A 20387-nucleotide genomic window follows, 5' to 3' on the forward strand; every position below is an offset into this window, starting at 1 on the left:
CCCAGGAGATCGCGGTATGCGTAAACACTGAACGCACACCGCGATCTCCACCGGAGAGTCAGGGACCGCCAGGAGGGTAAGTATGAGCTATATTCACCTGTCCCGTTCCACCGCTGCGCGCCGCCATCTTCCCGGTCCTCGGCCTGTGACCTTCAGTTCAGAGGGCGCGATGACACGCTTAATGCGCGCCGGCGCCGCCCTCTGACTGACCAGTCACAGCCAGAGGAATGGGAAGATGGCGCGCAGCGGTGGAACGGGGCCAGGTGAATATAGTAAGTGCTGGGGGGCCTGAACTAGCGGCGATACCGGCACCTGACCCCTACAGCGCGCCGGTGTTCCAGCCTGCTCAGGCCCCCCCAGCACTCGGCGCCCAGCGACCATAGGTGAGTATGGTATTTTTTTTTTATATATATTGCAGCAGCATACGGGGCATATAATGGAGCATCTTATGGGGCCATAAACCATAATGGAGCATCTTATGGGGCCATAAACCATACTGGAGCAGTGTACGGGGGCATATACTATGGAGCATTTTATGGGGGCCATAAACCTTTATGGAGCAGCATATGGGGCATATGGATGGGAGCAGCAAATTAAAGAACGGTGGCGCAGGATGGGAGCAGCACATGACAGAACGGGGGCGCAGGATGGGAGCAGCTCATGACAGAACGGGGGCGCAGGATGGGAGCAGCACATGACAGAACGGGGGCGCAGGATGGGAGCAGCACATGACAGAACGGGGGCGCAGGATGGGAGCAGCACATGACAGAACGGGGGCGCAGGATGGGAGCAGCACATGACAGAACGAGGCGCAGGATGGGAGCAGCACATGACAGGATGGGGACGCAGGATAGGAGCAGCACATAACAGGATGGGGACGCAGGATGGGTGCAGCACATGACAGGATGGGGACGCAGGATGGGAGCAGCACATGACAGGATGGGGACGCAGGATGGGAGCAGCACATGACAGGATGGGGACGCAGGATGGAGCAGCACGTGACAGGATGGGGGCGCAGGATGGGAGCAGCACATGGGAGCAGCAAATTAAAGAACGGTGGCGCAGGATGGGAGCAGCACATGACAGAACGGGGGCGCAGGATGGGAGCAGCACATGACAGAACGGGGGCGCAGGATGGGAGCAGCACATGACAGAACGGGGGCGCAGGATGGGAGCAGCACATGACAGAACGGGGCGCAGGATGGGAGCAGCACATGACAGGATGGGGATGCAGGATAGGAGCAGCACATGACAGGATGGGGACGCAGGATGGGAGCAGCACATGTCAGAATGGGGGCGCAGGATGGGAGCAGCACATGTCAGAACGGGGGCGCAGGATGGGAGCAGCACATGTCAGGATGGGGACGCAGCACATGACAAGATTAGGGCGCAGGATGGAGCAGCACATACCAGGATGGAGACCATATACCAATATAAATGCTCGCCACCCGGGCGTAGAACGGGTTCAATAGCTAGTCTATAATATAACGCTGGGAACGTCACTCTGTCCGAAGCCTTTATAGACTGCACAAGCGCAAGCGCCGACGCAGTCTGGGCCTCACAGAGTGACGCTTCCGGGAGATCGTGGTATGCGTTAACACTGAATGTACACCGCGATCTCCAACAGAGAAGCAGGGACCGCCAGGAGGGTGAGTATCGGCTATATTCACCTGTCCTCCATTCCACCGCTGCGTGCCGCCATCTTCCCGGTCCTCGGCCTGTGACCTTCAGTTCAGAGGGCGCGATGACACGCTTAATGCGCGCCGGCGCCGCCATCTGACTGACCAGTCACAGCCAGAGGACCGGGAAGATGGCAGCGCGCAGCGGTGGAACGGAGGACAGGTGAATATAGTAAGTGCTGAGGGGCCTGAGCTGGCGGCGATACTGGCACCTGACCCCCACAGCGCGCCGGTGTCCCCGCCTGCTCAGGCCCCCCAGCACTCGGCGCCCAGCAACAATAGGTGAGTATGTTTTTTTTTTTTTTTATATATATATTGCAGCAGCATACGGGGGCATATAGAATGGAGCATGTTAAGGGGGCCATCAACCATAATGGAGCAGTGTACGGGGGCATATAGAATGGAGCATGTTAAGGGGGCCATCAACCATAATGGAGCAGTGTAGGGGGCATATAGAATGGAGCATGTTAAGGGGGCCATCAACCATAATGGAGCAGTGTACGGGGGCATAGAGTATGGAGCATCTTATGGGGCCATAAACCATAATGGAGCAGTGTACGGGAGCATATAGTATGGAGCATCTTATGGGGGCCATAAACCTTTATGGAACAGCGTACGGGGCATACACTATGGAGCATCTTATGGGGGCCATAAACCTTTATGGAGCAGTGTACGGGGGCATATACTATAGAGCATCTTATGGGGGCCATCAACCTTTATGGAGCAGTGTACGGGGCATATACTATGGAGCATCTTATGGGGGCCTTAAACCTTTATGGAGCAGCGTATGGGGCATATGGATGGGAGCAGCAAATTAAAGAACGGTGGCGCAGGATGGGAGCAGCACATGACAGAATAGGGCAGCACATGACAGAACGGGGGTGCAGGATGGGAGCAGCACATGACAGAACGGGGCGCAGGATGGGAGCAGCACATGACAGAATAGGGCAGCACATGACAGAACGGGGGTGCAGGATGGGAGCAGCACATGACAGAACGGGGGCGCAGGATGGCAGCAGCACATGACAGAACGGGGGCGCAGGATGGAAGCAGCACATGACAGAACGGGGGTGCAGGATGGCAGCAGCACATCACAGAACGGGGGCGCAGGATGGGAGCAACACATGACAGGATGGGAGCAGCACATGACAGGATGGGGACGCAGGATGGGTGCAGCAAATGACAGGATGGGGACGCAGGATGGGTGCAGCACATGACAGGATGGGGACGCAGGATGGGTGCAGCACATGACAGGATGGGGACGCAGGATGGGTGCAGCACATGACAGGATGGGGACGCAGGATGGGTGCAGCACATGACAGGATGGGGACGCAGGATGGGAGCAGCAAATGACAGAATGGAGGCGCAGGAAGGGTGTGGCACGTCAGAATGGAGGCGCAGGATGGGTGTAGCTCGTCAGAATGGAAGCGCAGGATGGGTGTAGCACATGTCAGAATGGAGGCGCAGGATGGGAGCAGCACATGTCAGAATGGGGGCGCTGGATGGGAGCAGCACATGACAGGATGGGGACGCAGGATGGAGCAGCACATGACAGGATGGGGACGCAGGATGGAGCAGCACATACCAGGATGGAGACCATATACCAATATAAATGCTCGCCACCCGGGCGTAGAACGGGTTCAATAGCTAGTAATTACATATAGAACATGGCCAGGTTATACCAGTATGCTCCATATCACTATATACAAGAAGATGTAAGATGTGTAACTTACACCAGGAGCAGTACATATAGAACTATATAAAAAAAAAGCCCAGGTTATACCAACTGTACATATATAATTATATACAGAAGATGCCCAGGTTATACCAACTGTACATATATAATTATATACAGGAGATACCCAGGTTATACCAGCTGTACATAAATAATTATACACAGGAGATGCCCAGGTCATACCAACTGTACATATATAATTATATACAGAAGATACCCAGGTTATACCAGCTGTACATATATAGTTATATACAGGAGATACCCAGGTTATACTAGCTGTACATAAATAATTATACACAGGAGATGCCCAGGTTATACCAGCTGTACATATATAATTATATACAGGAGATACCCAGGTTATACCAGCTGTACATATATAATTATATACAGGAGATACCCAGGTTATACCAGCTGTACATATATAATTATATACAGGAGATACCCAGGTTATACCACCTGTACATAAATAATTATACACAGGAGATGCCCAGGTTATACCAGTTGTACATATATAATTATATACAGGAGATACCCAGGTTATACCAGCTGTACATATATAATTATATACAGGAAATACCCAGGTTATACCAGCTGTACATAAATAATTATACACAGGAGATGCCCAGATTATACCAGCTGTACATAAATAATTATATACAGGAGATGCCCAGGTTATACCAGCTGTACATATATAATTATATACAGTAGATCCCCAGGTTATATCAGCTGTAAATATACTGTAGAACTATATAAAGAAGATACTCAGGTTATACCAGCTGTACATATATAATTATATACAGGAGATGCCCTGGTTGTACCAGCTGTACATATATCATTATATACAGGAGATGCCCATGTTATACCAGCTGTACATATATAATTATATACAGGAGATGCCCTGGTTATACCAGCTGTACATATATAATTATATACAGGAGGTGCACAGGTTATACCAGCTGTACATATATAATGATATACAGGAGATACCCAGGTTACACTAGCTGTACATATATAATTAGGTGCAAAAGATGCCCAGGTTAAACCAGCTTATACATATCTAATCATATACAGAAGATGCCCAGGTTATACCAGCTGTACATATGGAACTATGTAAAGCTGCTGTAATCTTTGTAGCTTCTTTATATGTGCAGCTGGTATAACCTAGGTATCTCCTGTATGTAATTATATATGTACAGCTGGTATAACCTGGGTATCTCCTGTATATAATTACTAGATGGTGGCCCGATTGTAATGCATCGGGTATTCTAGAATATGTATGTAGTTTATTTATGAAGTTTTCAGAATAATGCAATTTATACATAGGATTAGGCCGGCCGGCTGCGACCAATTAGCGAAGTGTGGTTCAAAATCCGCGACAATTCGTGGGCGGACTGCGCCTGTCGCTGTTTGGTCACACTCGGCCGGGTGCGAACAATCAGTGAAGCCAGGGCCGGCTCCAGGTTTTTGAGGGCCCCGGGCGAAAGAGTCTCAGTGGGCCCCCCTCTTTAACACATACCACACAATTCATGATGCACAGATACAGCAGAGAAATATAGCACAGCCAAGTAGCATATAACACAGCCCACATAGTATATAGCACAGCCACATAGCATATTGCCCAGCCACGTAGTATATTGCCCAGCCACATAGTATATTGCCCAGTCACGTAGTATATTGCCCAGCAACGTAGTATATTGCCGAGCCCACGTAGTATATTGCCCAGCCACATAGTATATTGTCCAGCCACGTAGTATATTGCCCAGTCACGTAGTATATTGCCCAGCCCACGTAGTAAATAGCACAGACACGTAGTATATTGTCCAGCCACGTAGTAAATAGCAGACATGTAGTATATAGCACAGCCCACGTAATAAATAACACAGACACATAGTATATTGCCCAACCACGTAGTATATAGCACAGACACGTAGTATATAGCACAGACACGTAGTATATAGCACAGACACGTAGTATATTGCCCAGCCACGTAATATATTGCCCAGCCATGTAGTATAGTCACACAGGGTTAATAGCAGCGTTAACGGAGTGCGTTACACCGCGGCATAACGCGGTGTAACGCAGCCATTAACCCTGTGTGAGCGCTGACTGGAGGGGAGTATGGAGGGGACACTGACGGCAGGGGAGTAGGGAGCGGCCATTTCGCCGCCGGATTGTGCCAGTCGCTGATTGGTCGTGGCCGTTTTGCCGCGACCAATCAGCGACTTGGGATTTCCGTGACAGACAGAGAGACAGAAAGACAGACAAACAGATGGAAGTACCCCTTAGACGATTATATATATAGATATATGTATAGCTGGTATGACCTGGGCATCTCCTCTATATAATTACAGGCGCTTCTCACAAAATTTGAATATCATCAAAAGTTAATTTATCTCAGTTCTTCAATACAAAAAGTGAAACTCCTATATTATATAGAGTCATTACACACAGAGTGATCTATTTCACATGTTTATTTCTGTTAATGTTGATGATTACGGTTTACAGCCAATGAAAACCCAAAAGTCATACCAAATATGTGTATTTTTTTTTATTATTGTTTTATTTTGAATGGGGCGAAAGGGGGGTGATTTGAAGTTTTATATTTGTATATTTTTTTTAAATTTTTAAAAACAATTTTATTTTTTCCATGCCTCAATAGTTTCCATGGGAGACCACGAGCTGCACTACTTCGATATCCTCTGCTACACATGGGCTATGATCAGGTCGCCCGTGTGCAGCAGAACTGCTCACTTGCTATGAGCAATGACCAAGGGGTGGCGCTCTTAGCAAGCTGGCAACGACAACCATAGAGGTCTGCTGGAGACCTCTGGTCGCCATGGTGACCCATCGGCGACCCGCGATCATGTGATGGGGTCACCGATGGGCGGGTTTAGTGATGCGCTTCTGGTAAGCACAAATTAAATGCCGCTGTCAGAAATTGACAGTGGTATCTAACTAGTTAACAGCCACGGGTGGATCGCGATTCCACCCACGCCTGTTGAGTGCACATGTTAGCTGTATTTATCAGCGCAGGAACCCGCAACAAACAGGGGAAGTCTGACATCGGCGTGTGCCCAATGTCAGAAAGGGGTTAAAGGGAACCCATCATGTCAAGAAACTATATCAACCTGCAGATATGGGGTTAATATAAAGGTTAATAACATTTAAAAGCTGTGCGCCACCATGCCGGCTCACTATGTACTGAAAGGTGACTGAAGCCACACTGGCGCACTCATATGACTGAAAGTCTCAGAAGGCCGGGAGGAATAAAGTCATAGGGGTGGGTCAGCGTGGCTTTAGTTATTGTTCAGTACACAGTGAGTGACGGTCGTTAACCAAGTCCCAGCCCTGACCACTGTATAAATGCTCAAAATCACTGTAGTCACGTGATGGGATCATTATCTGACCTCTGAAAAAATTCTAATAATATAATTCTTCAGTAACCACTATATGTCCCAAAACATGAGAGATTGGGGGGAGGTTCACACATTGCAGCTGGGCCGGTATTGTCTAGTCAATGATATCAGAGTGCCCAAATTTCATCTAGGCGGACCAATATGTCTTACAACTGACAAGCGATGAGAGATCCTGCATTATATATTTACATTGTAGTAAATCAGAAATCGGCGGATATCACACCAGAACATATTATATTAAAATTCAATACCTGCCTTTCACTGTCAGAAATAATGAATGTGCAGAATGACATACAGAATATAATGTGGAAAGAAATCTAATAAACCATGGGAGACAGATTACATAGATAGACAGACAGATAGGTAATAGATAGATAATAGATAAAGATAATAAATAGATAGAATGATAGACAGATATATATATATATATATACATACTGATTGATTGATTGATAGATAGAACATAGATAGATAATAGATAGATAATAGATGGATATATAGATAACAGATATATAATAGATAGATAATAAATAGATACTGTATATAGACAGATAGTGTATATATATATATATACAATGATTGATTGATAGATAATAGATAGATAAGGGTACGTCAAGATAAGGGGATAAAATAAATGGATAGTCAGAGACTAAGTTTAGGGTCAGATACATTAGGTCAGAGAGCATCAAGGGCAAAAAGGATAACACATAAACAGTCAAGACAAATCCAGGGTCCGGCAATCAGGAAATCAGATATCGAGCAAAGCACGCCCATTATTGAGCAAAGCTACAGCGGACAATGGTCTGCTCATAGCTAGCCAGCTAAATAGCTAGTAAATTAACCAGAATGGGAAAAACCTAGGGGAAAAACCCACAGGCTGGCAGCTCAGCATGCCCCAGCCTCAGATTGGGTTATCAATCACAATACTGACAGTCCAGCACATTCCGGACCCTATAGGGCAGCTGAGCCCTATCCTTAGTCCACAGTGAGTGATGAAACAATGACAGTAACCCCACTTATAGGTGGGGCCACTGGACCCCCAGCCTTCCCAGGAAACCTAGAATGAAAGGCCCTGTCAGTCGATCGGCCTTCACGGATTGGGCTAGAACACAAGATCTCTCCTCCGGTCCATATTCCTTCCAATGGATAAGGTACTGGAGGGAATTTCGGACCCTCTGAGAATCCACAACTCTCTGCACCTCATACTCTTAACTGTTATCAACAGCAACCGGAGGAGGTGGGGAAGAGGGTGACACCACCGAAGGGACAAACTTCTTCAACAGGGATCTATGGAAGATGTTAGGGATGCGGAGAGATGAAGGAAGCTTCAACCTAAAAGTCAGTGGATTGACCACTTCCAGAATATCATAAGGATCAATCAACTTCGGACCCAACTTTGCCAACAGCACTATATGTTTAATGTTTGTGTATAACAACCAAACCTTATCACCTACTTTAAAAAAAGGAACCGCTGAATGTCTTATATCAGCCTTCTATTTTGGTGAATATGAGCAACCCCAAATATTCTTCTGAACCTCCCTCCAGACATCACCAAACTTCTGTATGGTGACCTCCACCCCAGGACACTAAAAAGTTATCCTGAAAAATTCACCAAAATTGGGATGAAAAACCAAAATTACAAAAAAACTGCGAGATTACAGTGGATTGATTGACAAGACTGTTAAGGATGAACTTAGCCAGATGTAGGAATGAGGAACAGTCCTCCTGTTGAGCCGCAACAAAACACCTCAAAATTTGCTCCACAGATTGATTTGTCCTCTCTGTTTGCCTGTTGGTTTCAGGGTGGTATGCAGAGGAAAATGACAAGTCGATACCCAATTTCTTACAAAAAGCTCTCCAGAACTTGGAGACAAATTGCACTCGCAGACACAATGTTAAGAGGTATCCCATGTAACCGCACCACATGACAAATAAACAACTTGGAGAGTGTTTCGGCATTAGGTAACCCTGACAAAAGGAACAAAATGAGTTTGTTTACTGAATTGGTCAACCATCATCCAAATAACAGTTTTCACCTCAGACAAGGGCAAATCCATGATCAAATCCATGGACAGATGAGTCCACGGTCTTTCTGGAATTGGCAATGGAACCAATTCCCCTCCGGCCGGTTATGACAGACTTTAGTACGCAGATTTCACAATCTTGGACCCCAGCCTGAATGTGATAGAGAAGTTGAATCTAGAGAAAAATAAGGACCATCTGGCCTGTCTCGGAGTTAGCCGTTTAGATGATTCAATGTAAGCTAAATTCTTATGATCAGTGACCACAGTGATTTGATGGACTGCCCCCCTCAAAAAATGCTTCCATTCCTCAAAGGGTAATTTAACAGCGATTAACTCACGATTCCAAACATCATAATTTCTTTCAGCAGACAAAAATTTGAGAAAAATGCACATGGTAGCAAATTAGTCAGAGTTTTGGGCCCCTGAGATAAAACGGCCCCTACCGTGAACTTCGAAGCATCCTCCTCTACAATGAATGGTTCTTGAAGATTGAGTTGGATTCGAACAGGAGAAGATATTAAACACCTTTTGAGTTTTTCAAAAGCCCCAATAGCATCCAGTGACCAAACCTTGAGATCCACCCTCTTGCAATAGGGACATGACTATTTCCACCCGCTGGGACTTATCCTCTGAAAACCGGGGTCATAGGGTAAAAACTAGCCTCTCTCCCTGAACACCATACTCTGGTTTTCCTTCAGGAAGGGCCACTACTGGTTTGGGGGAGACTAGCTGAATGTCATAAGGTGCAAAAATCGCAATCTTTGCTGGCAGCGAAAGTCTGTGGGGAGTTTTCACAATGATAGCTACGTAGCGCTGCAACTGGGAATGTGAAGATTGAAAGTTCTGGTGTTTGTCAGCCAGATCTTAAATCATTTGAGTCAGGTTCACCACATGATCACCAAGCGTGTGAATGGGATCCATGCTGGCGAAAAATAGTAAAGGGTCAATTGTAATGTGACACTGAGTCACTACTCACGGACAGGACAAGCCGTGAGACAGGGTAGTCAGAAGGTCCGAGGTCAAATACCAGGAGGACTCATAGTACAGAAGGGCAAGAAAAGGGCATAGTGAAGTAACAATTCGGGGTAAGTACCAGGAGGGTATGTCAAGATAAGGGGAAAAGAGAAACAGATAGTCAGAGGCAAAGTCCGGTACCTGAGGTCAGAGAGCGTCAAGGATAAAAGGGATAACACACACGAATAGTCAAGACAAATCCAAGGGCTGGAAACAAGATCAGGAAGTCAGACACCGAGCAAAGCACTCAGATCAATGATCTAAGCTACAGCTGACAATGGTCCGCTCATAGCTAGCCAGCTAAATAGCTTGCACATTAACAAGAATGGGAAACACCTGGTGGAAAGGACACAGGCTAGGCCAGACTGAGCAGCAGGGCTGTCAATCAGAATGCTGAGAAACCAGCATGCCCAGTCTCAGATTGGACGACTGGGCTGTCACCCACAATACTGACAGACCATCACACACTAGTCTAGATCCTATAGGGCGGCTGAGCAGTCACTCACTATCACTCTCTGTATTGTATGGTTTGCTACGATTACATCTGATATTTATTTGTGTATGATGTTAATTTTTTTAAAGTTTATCAAGTGTAATTGTTTTTCATTAGTTTTTAGTAATTGTATAGCAAAAGAAAATTCCTGCCTTTTACTTTACCACTAATATACAGTACCCAGTATACAGCAAAGTGTCTGGTATAAAAATATGTGCTGGGATAAAGAAATCTATGTCTATATACCAATACATTATGCCTGTAATGAAGAGACATAGAACTTTAGATTGCTATGCACAGAAAATCCTTGGAGGTCGGGGGTACGTCCCAACTTCAGCTGCATCAGTGTCCTTGGGATGTAGGTTTAGCTGAATATAACAATGGAGCAGGGAGCTGACAGTTCCTTCCTCCACTGTTCAGTCTATGTAAAGACTGAAGGTCCTACCAAGAATTTTTGAGTCAAGTCAGACAACTGGGCAGTGAAGAAGAAGGGGAAGACACAGGCAAAGTGTGTGTGTTGATGTAGCGGAATTATGTTTTGCTGTAAAAGAGTTATATGTGTAGGGCATCATACTTTGTGGGGAGCTCTGTGGGTGGAGTCTATAAGGGCATCAGACTGGTGGCAATGTACCTTGGGGGCCTTATACAAGGAGTGGGTGAATGTACTCTGGGGGCATCATATTGCATGTAAGGAAAAGTACTGTGAGGGCATCATACTGAATGGGTGTACTGTGGAGGCATCAAACTGAATGGGTGTACTGTGGGGGCATCATACTGCATGGGGTACTGTGGGGGCATCATACTGAATGGGTGTACTGTGGGGGCATCATACTGAATGGGTGTACTGTGGGGGCATCATACTGAATGAGTGTACTGTGGGGGCATCATACTGAATGGGTGTACTGTGGGGGCATCATACTGAATGGGTGTACTGTGGGGGCATCATACTGAATGGGTGTACTGTGGGGGCATCATACTGAATGGGTGTACTGTGGGGGCATCATACTGCATGGGGTACTGTGGGGGCATTGAGCATTTGTATGGGGGGCACTTTGGAGGCCATGAAAGGGGGAGGAAAACTAATGGGCTTCACTAGGAGAAATATTTATGTGTGGACACATCTATAGAACTGGGCAAGGTTAGAGTACTGGCATAGCGTAAAATAATAATTGCCGCGATATTACGCGCACGATATTGTGGATCCATTCTTTCTTATTATTCGAAGTTGGGAGGATTGCTATCAGTATAGGATCGGTTTACTGAATGGAGGTCTGGGGAGGGGCTGGATGGTTTCAACTGCAAGACGTAAGAAAGCTCAGAGAATAACTCGTGAGTAGTTCAGAGTTGAGGTCATATCTTTACAATTGGAGGTCTGTGTGATGTAATAGATATATAGATAGATAATAGATAGATAGACCCAGGTACGGACTGGGGATGAAATTCAGCCCTGGCATTTGAAATCGCACAGGCCCATGTTGTCCCCGTCCCCAATAACCAGATGGGATATATTACTAATATTACCCTGGATGGATGAAAGGAAGATTTACTACAAGACCAATATTTCTAATTATACCCACGGCATGCTGAGGTAAGTGACGGAGTGACCGCCTTTGTGCTCCATCACAACTGTGAACAGTATCGGTGTCTTGAGAACATTGATTCTGTTAACAACGTAGCACACAAGGCAGCCCACAACCAGACTGGCCCTTCTGGCATTTGCCAGAATTGCCAAATGGCCAGTCCGGCCCTGGATAGACCTGTTATTGACTCATGGACTTGGGTGTTAGGTGAGAGTTATGAAGGTATACATTTTATTTTATTTATTTATTTTTTGGGGGGGGGCAATATTATTTTTAAGAAAGTACTCAGAGGTCATTTTGACTTGTTAAGAGTGCACCATGTTGATACAGGAAAATATATACTGAACCACAGTCTTATTTTGGGTAAATTGTTTGCAAAATCTTGCTTATACGGATCTATGTGAGTCTGAAAGGCTCACCTGATATGATAAGGGCACTGATCATCGGCTGATGGTCTGTACAAATAACTGGTCTCTTTCCCTAGTTCCACTCACTTTGTGGACTTAGAGCAGGGGCGAGTCTCATGTGGCGCGCTCCACTCTAGCAGCGCCCAGCACAGATGTAGTGCGGGCCGGGACGCTGCTTTGTTACAAAATGGTCTCTATGGTAACTGTCTGGGGCGCGGTGACGCGCGATAGGTGGGGTTTCTACCCACGCATGCGCCATCCAGACTCACTGGACGCCGGTCTCTGGAACTTCCGGCCCCACGGAGTCCACGCTACTTCTGGTAAGCAGCACAGCTGCAGCATTTTGATTTGTAAATATTTGCTATAAGTAGACACAGGATACCCACAGGAGACACCCCTGACGAAGCCATTTCTGGTGGCGACGCGCGTCGGGTCTGCGCACCTCCTGCCTTTGCTCCCCGGGGCTCTTGATTGATCTACAGCAGTGACTAGGATCGCTTAATAACTGAATAGATGCTTATCTGTGCTTATTGGTCTCCATGATCCAGGGTGTGTTCCCCATTGTGGGTAAGCTCAGAGCTTTATTGGAGTGGGATGTATTCCCCCTTAAATGATTCTGGGTAAGGGGGCTGGGTACAACAATCCCGCTGGCACTCCGCAAATTTGGATATGCTCTCTATTATGGGTGACTTAGTATTTGCATACATCTGGATATACAGCCTTCTATAGGACCTTGTGAGAGGAGTTATTATACAATTATTGTGTTTATAGATCGCATTTCTTTTGTTTCTCCCGGTATGGTCATTCTGTGGGTCTGTTCAAGCGATAGGTTCATATTTATATTTTGAAACTATTTGTATTGCAAGTCACTGCGGTTTATTAACGGTCTTACTCTTTTATGGCTCACTTGAGTTAGTAAATTAATATACAAAGTGTCGCCAATTTTACCAACATTGAGCATGCATTTATGTAATAAATTGCCTTAGGCGAATTCTCTTTAATGACCTTATATCTCGCTCTTTTTTAGAGCTCAAGTGCTGTTCACATAAATACCATACCCTATATTTATAGGGATATTCTATTGCATTATTGCTGGGGAGTCTCTTCAGGAGGCTGGCTTTATTATGAGCCGTTTTGTTACTGTGTGTAGGTCACATGTGTGACCAGTTTTAATGTTTTTAATATGTCTTTTTGTGTGGTTTTCTGTGTTTCATAATATAAATAAAATTTGTATATTTTTATACTGGATCTAATGCCTCAGGTGATCCCCTTTTTATGATCTATTTCTTATCGCCTTTTTTTGCATTATTGCTTGTAATATAGATCAGGTTGGATCCCTGTATTCCTGTGGTGCCCCCTTCTGTCTCACTAGATTTGGTTTCCAGTACCATCTCTATGCTGACGACACCCAATTATACACTTCTTCTCCTGATATCACGCCGGCCTTTTTAGAAAACACCAGTGATTGTCTTACCGCTGTCTCTAACATCATGTCCTCCCTCTATCTGAAACTGAACCTGTCAAAAACTGAACTCCTTGTCTTCTCTCCCTCTACTAACCTACCTTTGCCTGACATTGCCATCTCCGTGTGCGGTTCCACCATTACTCCAAAGCAACATGCCCGCTGCCTTGGGGTCATCCTTGATTCTGACCTTTCATTCACCCCCTACATCCGATCACTGGCTCGCTCTTCTTATCTGCATCTCAAAAACATTTCTAGAATTCGCCCTTTTCTTACTTTCGACTCTGCAAAAACTCTGACTGTTTCACTTATTCATTCTCGTCTGGACTATTGTAACTCTCTACTAATCGGCCTCCCTCTTACCAAACTTTCCCCGCTCCAATCTGTCCTGAATGCTGCAGCCAGGATCATATTCCTCACCAACCGTTACACCGATGCCTCTACCCTGTGCCAGTCATTACACTGGCTACCCATCCACTCCAGAATCCAGTACAAAACTACTACCCTCATCCACAAAGCACTCCATGGCTCAGCACCACCCTACATCTCCTCCCTGGTCTCAGTCTACCACCCTACCCGTGCCCCCCGCTCCGCTAATGACCTCAGGTTAGCATCCTCAATAATCAGAACCTCCCACTCCCCTCTCCAAGACTTTACACGTGCTGCGCCGATTCTTTGGAATGCACTACCCAGGTTAATACGATTAATCCCCAATTCCCACAGTTTTTAGCGTGCCCTAAAAACTCATTTGTTCAGACTGACCTACCGCCTCAACACATTAACCTAACGATCCCTGTGTGGCCTATCATAAAAAAAAAAAACAAAAAAAAAAAAACTTAAACCATAATCAGGTTCATCGTATCATGTTCTCATTCACTTTATGCAGTTATTAGCCCTCTGTGTCTGTACTGCTACATACTTAGGCAGTTAACTGGTTCATGCAGCTTTACATGAACACCTGAGCCTTACACTATGGTTGGTCCGAATAACTAAAGCAATTGTTACCATCCACCTCTCGTGTCTCCCCTTTTCCTCATAGTTTGTAGCTTGCGAGCAGGGCCCTCACTCCTCCTGGTATCTGTATTGAACTGTGATTTCTGTTATGCTGTAATGTCTATTGTCTGTACAAGTCCCCTCTATAATTTGTAAAGCGCTGCGGAATATGTTGGCGCTATATAAATAAAATTATTATTATTATTACTATATGGCTGGTGGTAATTGGCCTTGGTAAGTAACAGCATTGTTATCTCCTGAGGTGTCCACTGTACCTGCTATCATTAGAGAGCACCTCAGGCGTTGTAGATAGATAGATAATAGATAGACAGATAGATAGATAGATAGATAGATAGATAGATAGATAGATAGATAGATAATAGATAGACAGATAGATAGATAGATAGATAGATAGATAGATAGATAGATAGATAGATAATAGATAGATAGATAGATAGATAGATAGATAGATAATAGATAGATAGATAGATAGATATATAAAAGATAGATATAGATAGATAGATAATAAATAGATAAATAGATAGATAGATTTGAAAGGGGCGCAAAAGGTAAGGGGGCCATTTCCACATCCAAAGCAGGTGGAATTGTACTTTATTATGAGCTATTGGACTGCAAAGGGCCCATATATTGTTCTTGCACAGGGTCCCTTTTCTGTTTTTGCACCTGGATGGATAGATAGATAGATAGATAGATAGATAGATAGATAGATAGATAGATAGATAGATAGATAGATAGATAGATAATAGATGGATAGATAATAGAGAGATAGATAATAGATCATAGATAGATAGATAGATAGATAGATAATAGATAGATAATAGATCATAGATAGATAGATAGATAATAGATAGATGATAGATAAATAGATAGATAGATAATAGATAGATAATAGATAGATAGATAGATAGATGATAGATAAGTAGATAGATAATAGATGATAGATAAATAGATAGATAGATAATAGATGGATAGATAATAGAGAGATAGATAATAGATCATAGATAGATAGATAGATAGATGATAGATAATAGATCATAGATAGATAGATAGATGATAGATAAATAGATAGATAGATAATAGATAGATAGATGATAGATAAGTAGATAGATAATAGATAGATAGATAATGGATAAATAGATAGATAGATAATAGATGGATAGATAATAGAGAGATAGATAATAGATCATAGATAGATAGATAGATAGTAGATAAAGAGAAAAAAATAGCCAATCATGCAACATTTCGGGTCCACTTGTGAGCCTTTTTCACACATGGCTATTAAACAACACCTTTTTTCACTTGAGATGATGCGCTGTTCCCGATTTTTTTCTAAATATAATAAGGACTGGTATGTAACTGGGAGGCTTTGCACCCAAATTGTCAGAAAGGCGCTGCTCTTTTATCTTTTTTTCTTTAGATAGATATATGATAGATGATCGATAGATAATAGATAGATATGATATGTTAGGTGTATAGAAATAGATAGACTTACCAATAAGAGAAAAAGAGATAGATACACAGATACAGATACAGATGATCGATTGATAGATGCATGGACAGATGGATTATAAAGAGATATACATAGATAGTAGATAATAGATAGATAATGCATAGATACACAGACAGACATATGCACGTATAGCTACTTCTTTCCATACCAGGCTAATTATAACCTGATTAGAATCTCCGCACAACACCTTTCCTGGTTGCCATGGTAACATGGAATGCTGCATGTACATTGTAGACACACAGCTGAGCAGGAGGCGGCGGAGAACACGATTGGGTCATCTCTTCCTCGGAGTCTCTGAGAGGATGAACTCATTTTGCTATTTTGTAACAGAAACAATGCAGAACACATATGTCATCGCAGACACACGGCGGCGTCTCCTCCATCACATCCCCCTAATCCAGGAGCGTGCCACCGCCGCCGCCGCACACACCGTCCTATTATTATAGGTGGAGAAGACACAGGTATCATGAACTTGGAGCCGACCTGCTGGTAACAATAGGCCCATTTATACATGAGCAGGTCCACATCCAAAGCGAATGACAAGCAGATAGCAGGTCCAGGTACAAAAACCTGACACCACAACCCATGGACCTCCGTAGGGTCTATTACTTTATATGTAACCCCTTGTTATGTACAGCACCATGGAATAATGGTGCTATATAAATAATAATGATAGGGCCACATGCCACTGGTACAATACATCTATGTCTTTTCTGAAGGCTTTTCCCCAATTGTGGCAGAGCCGCTGAGTAGTCATAACCATGGAAAATGATATCGTTCACCAAGTAGAGCGACAACCAAATAGAAAACCTTCTCTACCTTCTCTGGAGCATTTTACCTATATGACCATGGATACATGTAAGTGTGTCAGGTGCGGGTTACTCACACAAAGGCATGGTAGAGCAGTGCCCACCCTCTCGGCCTCTCCAGGGCATCATAAATTAAAGTTTGCACCCTCCTGTACTTAGCATTGTTCCTCTTGACTGGTCGGCTACAGTTCAGAGGTGTTTTTGCCAAAAGCCCAATTCCCTGTGGGTTACGCTTTACGTCCTCCTTCCCTGCTCCCACCAGCAGCAAGGTCCCATCTTTATCCAGTCCGGTCCCTAGAGAGCTGGGCTCTAGAACCCCTTTCTTTTCACCATCTCTAGGAAGACTCTCTGAGTGTCTGCTCTTCAGCCCCATCTTGACTGGTCCTGTAGGGTGAGCAGCTGGAAGGGAGGCCAGGGAACTCCAATGCCATGATCTGATGAGAAGCAAGGGTTACATCTCCAGCAGGTTCACCCGAATGAGATCACAGATGGTCCTCCATGGGCTTCACCATCACCGCACCACCACGTATGTCAGTACGGTGTAAAGAACCAGGAGAACATCATCATCCAAGAAAAGACCAACCTAGTCCTCTTCAGTCTTTAGAGAGGTCCCCAATCTCAAGCCAGGGAGTGGCCCATTGTACATCTCCAGCAGGCTCAAAAATCACTTCCGAGACACCGAATCCCTGGCACATTTTAGTATTTGCTCACATGACATGTGCCTTGAGGTTTGGGTTTACCCAGAGCTGTCAGTCAGATGGTCAGACCCTGCTGTGCATGATAATTGTGCAGCTCCATCTCATGTCTGCTGCCTTGCAAGCCAGATGCCTCCTGCTGCTGCTCCTTTCCCGGTGATTTCTTCTGTTTGTTTCCAAGGAGGAGAATCCTGTTTTTTTCCTTGCGCAGTAAAAAGAAGCGATGGCTTCCCTATAGGCAGCTGAGGAGATCATGCGTCCTGCCCTGGCTGCCACTCATTCATTGATGAATTGCTGAAGATCATCCTCCTCTTCTGCTGCTTGCTGAGGGCTGTCTGATGGGGAGAGACTCTGAGCTGGGAGGAGGGTGGTATAGGAGGGGCTCATGGTGAAACACATAGCAGTGTGCTGCCTCTGCTGACACAAGTGTGTTCGGTGATGGAGACAACATGGAATTACATCTTGGGCATGAGGGGCAGAGTCCAAACCGCTGGCCTCTGTGATACGTGCAATCCAGGAAAGCAATGGTTAAAAATGTCCGCTGCTATCGAATGCTTGTTCCAGGGTATAGTCTTCCTTTTAACACCATCATATCCAGATGGCTCGGATTAGAAAGTACGAGGAAGAATATTCTATTACTTAACGGGTTAATTACCTTTAGGCCGGAGTCACATATTGGTTGTACAATTTTGGTAATTTTAATAAAATTGCAATGCAATAAGTCAAGTGCGCTGGTAAAAATTCATACGAGAAAATAAACTGTATTCATTTGTGGGCAAGTAGAACTGTATAATAATATTTAGGTTACGTTCCCACGTTGGGAATATGGAGCCAGTTTTCTTCAGCTGATTTACGTGTGGAAAATCTGTTTTAGCAGCGTCGTGGAGGAGATTTCAAGACATCCCGATCATGCGCTATGGACGATGAAAATTGACAAACACTGCAGATTCGAAATCCGCTGACCGTCAAGTTATGCTGTAGATTTCAAACACTGATGACACTCGGACCACACTCTAATCAATGTCTGATCAGAATGATCAGTCAATTTTTCTTGCATGTGAAAGAGGCCTAACGCCATAGGTACAGCTCTGGCAAAAATTAAGAGACCACTGCACAATTTTATAAAAATCAGCTTCTCTACATGTCTGACAGCCATTCCATTCCAGGGTCAGTTGAATTCCAACCAGAATACAGCTCATTCTAACTAATGTGCTTCTGATTAGGTGATCATCTAAACCAAATCTTATTTAACGAAGGAAAGTATAAAAAACACTGCTGTGATGTTCACAATCCTCTTGCAATAGGACAAGCTGGATGGCAAAACAAGTGCTAGAAATATCCTAAAAGTAATAGAAATGAAAAAATAACTTTTAACCATGCCAAAAGAGTTGAAAAGAAAAGTCTTGAGTGAGGAAAGAAGGGATCAATTGTGGCTTTACTAGTGAGCTTCATGTTGCCTCCATCCTTAAAATTTCTAAGACGGCAGTCAATTACTTCATTACAACAAGGTCAAGCAGCAGACATTGGGGACAACAAAGCTACAGACCAACAGAGGGCGAAAACGACTCTCTACTGACCGGGATAACTGTCATCTTATTCGAATGTCACTCAGCAACCGCAGGATGACATCAAATGACCTAGAAAAGGAATGGTAAAAGGCAGCTGGGGTAAAGTGCACGGGAAGAACAATTCGTAACAGGCTCCTAGAGGCAGGACTCAGGTCATGTAAAGCTAGAAAAAAGCTTTACATCAATGAGAAGCAAAGGAGAGCCAGACTGAACTTTGCCAAAGACTATAAGGATTGGACCATAGAGGACTGGAGTTAAGTAATCTTCTCTGCTGAGTCTAATTTTCAGCTTTGCCCAACACCTGGTCATCTAATGGTTAGACGGAGACCTGGAGAGGCGTACAAGCCACAGTGTCTTGCACCCACTGTGAAATTTGGTGGAGGATTGGTGATGATCTGGGGATGCTTCAGCAAGGCTGGAATTGGGCAGGTTGTTCTTTGCGAAGGACATATAAATCAAGCCGCATACAAGGTTATCCTGGAAAAATAGTTGATTCCTTCTGCTCAGGCAATGTTCCTCAACTCTGAGGACTGTTTTTTTCCAGTAGGACAATGTGCCATTCCACACAGCTAGGTCAATCAAGGTGTGGATGAAGGACCACCACATCAAGTCCTTGTCATGTGCAGCCAAATCTCCAGACCTGAACCCATAGAAAACCTCTGGAATGTAATCAAGAGGAAGATGGATAGTCACAAGCCTTCAAACAAAGAAGAACTGCTTTCATTATTGTACCAGGAGCAGCGTGAAAGACTGGTGGAAAGCTGCCAAGACGCATTAAAGCTGTGATTAAAATCATGGTTGTTCCACAAAATATTGATTTCTTAACTCTTCCTGAGTTAAAACATTAGTATTGTTGTTTCTAAATTACCTTGTTTTTTTGCATTATTTGAAGTCTGGAAGCAATGCATTTTTTGTTATTTTGACCATTTCTCATTTTCAGAAAATAAATACAAAATTTATTGCTTGGACCTTCGGAGACAT

The 20387-nt window shown here is 44.5% G+C and overlaps 1 protein-coding gene across 1 annotated transcript in view; it reads right to left on the minus strand.

Annotated features, from left to right (window-relative positions):
- KCNQ3 (potassium voltage-gated channel subfamily Q member 3) overlaps positions 1-18199 on the minus strand; it is a 280751-nt gene extending 262552 nt beyond the window's left edge. Inside the window, exon 1 of the mRNA XM_069731938.1 lies at positions 17221-18199. Coding sequence (XP_069588039.1) covers positions 17221-17516 — 296 coding nt within the window. The 5' untranslated portion in view covers positions 17517-18199. The remainder of the gene's footprint in view (positions 1-17220) is intronic.
- Positions 18200-20387: the final 2188 nt, after the last annotated feature.

Source organism: Ranitomeya imitator, chromosome 6 (assembly GCF_032444005.1).
Source record: "Ranitomeya imitator isolate aRanImi1 chromosome 6, aRanImi1.pri, whole genome shotgun sequence".
Classification (NCBI taxonomy): domain Eukaryota; kingdom Metazoa; phylum Chordata; class Amphibia; order Anura; family Dendrobatidae; genus Ranitomeya; species Ranitomeya imitator.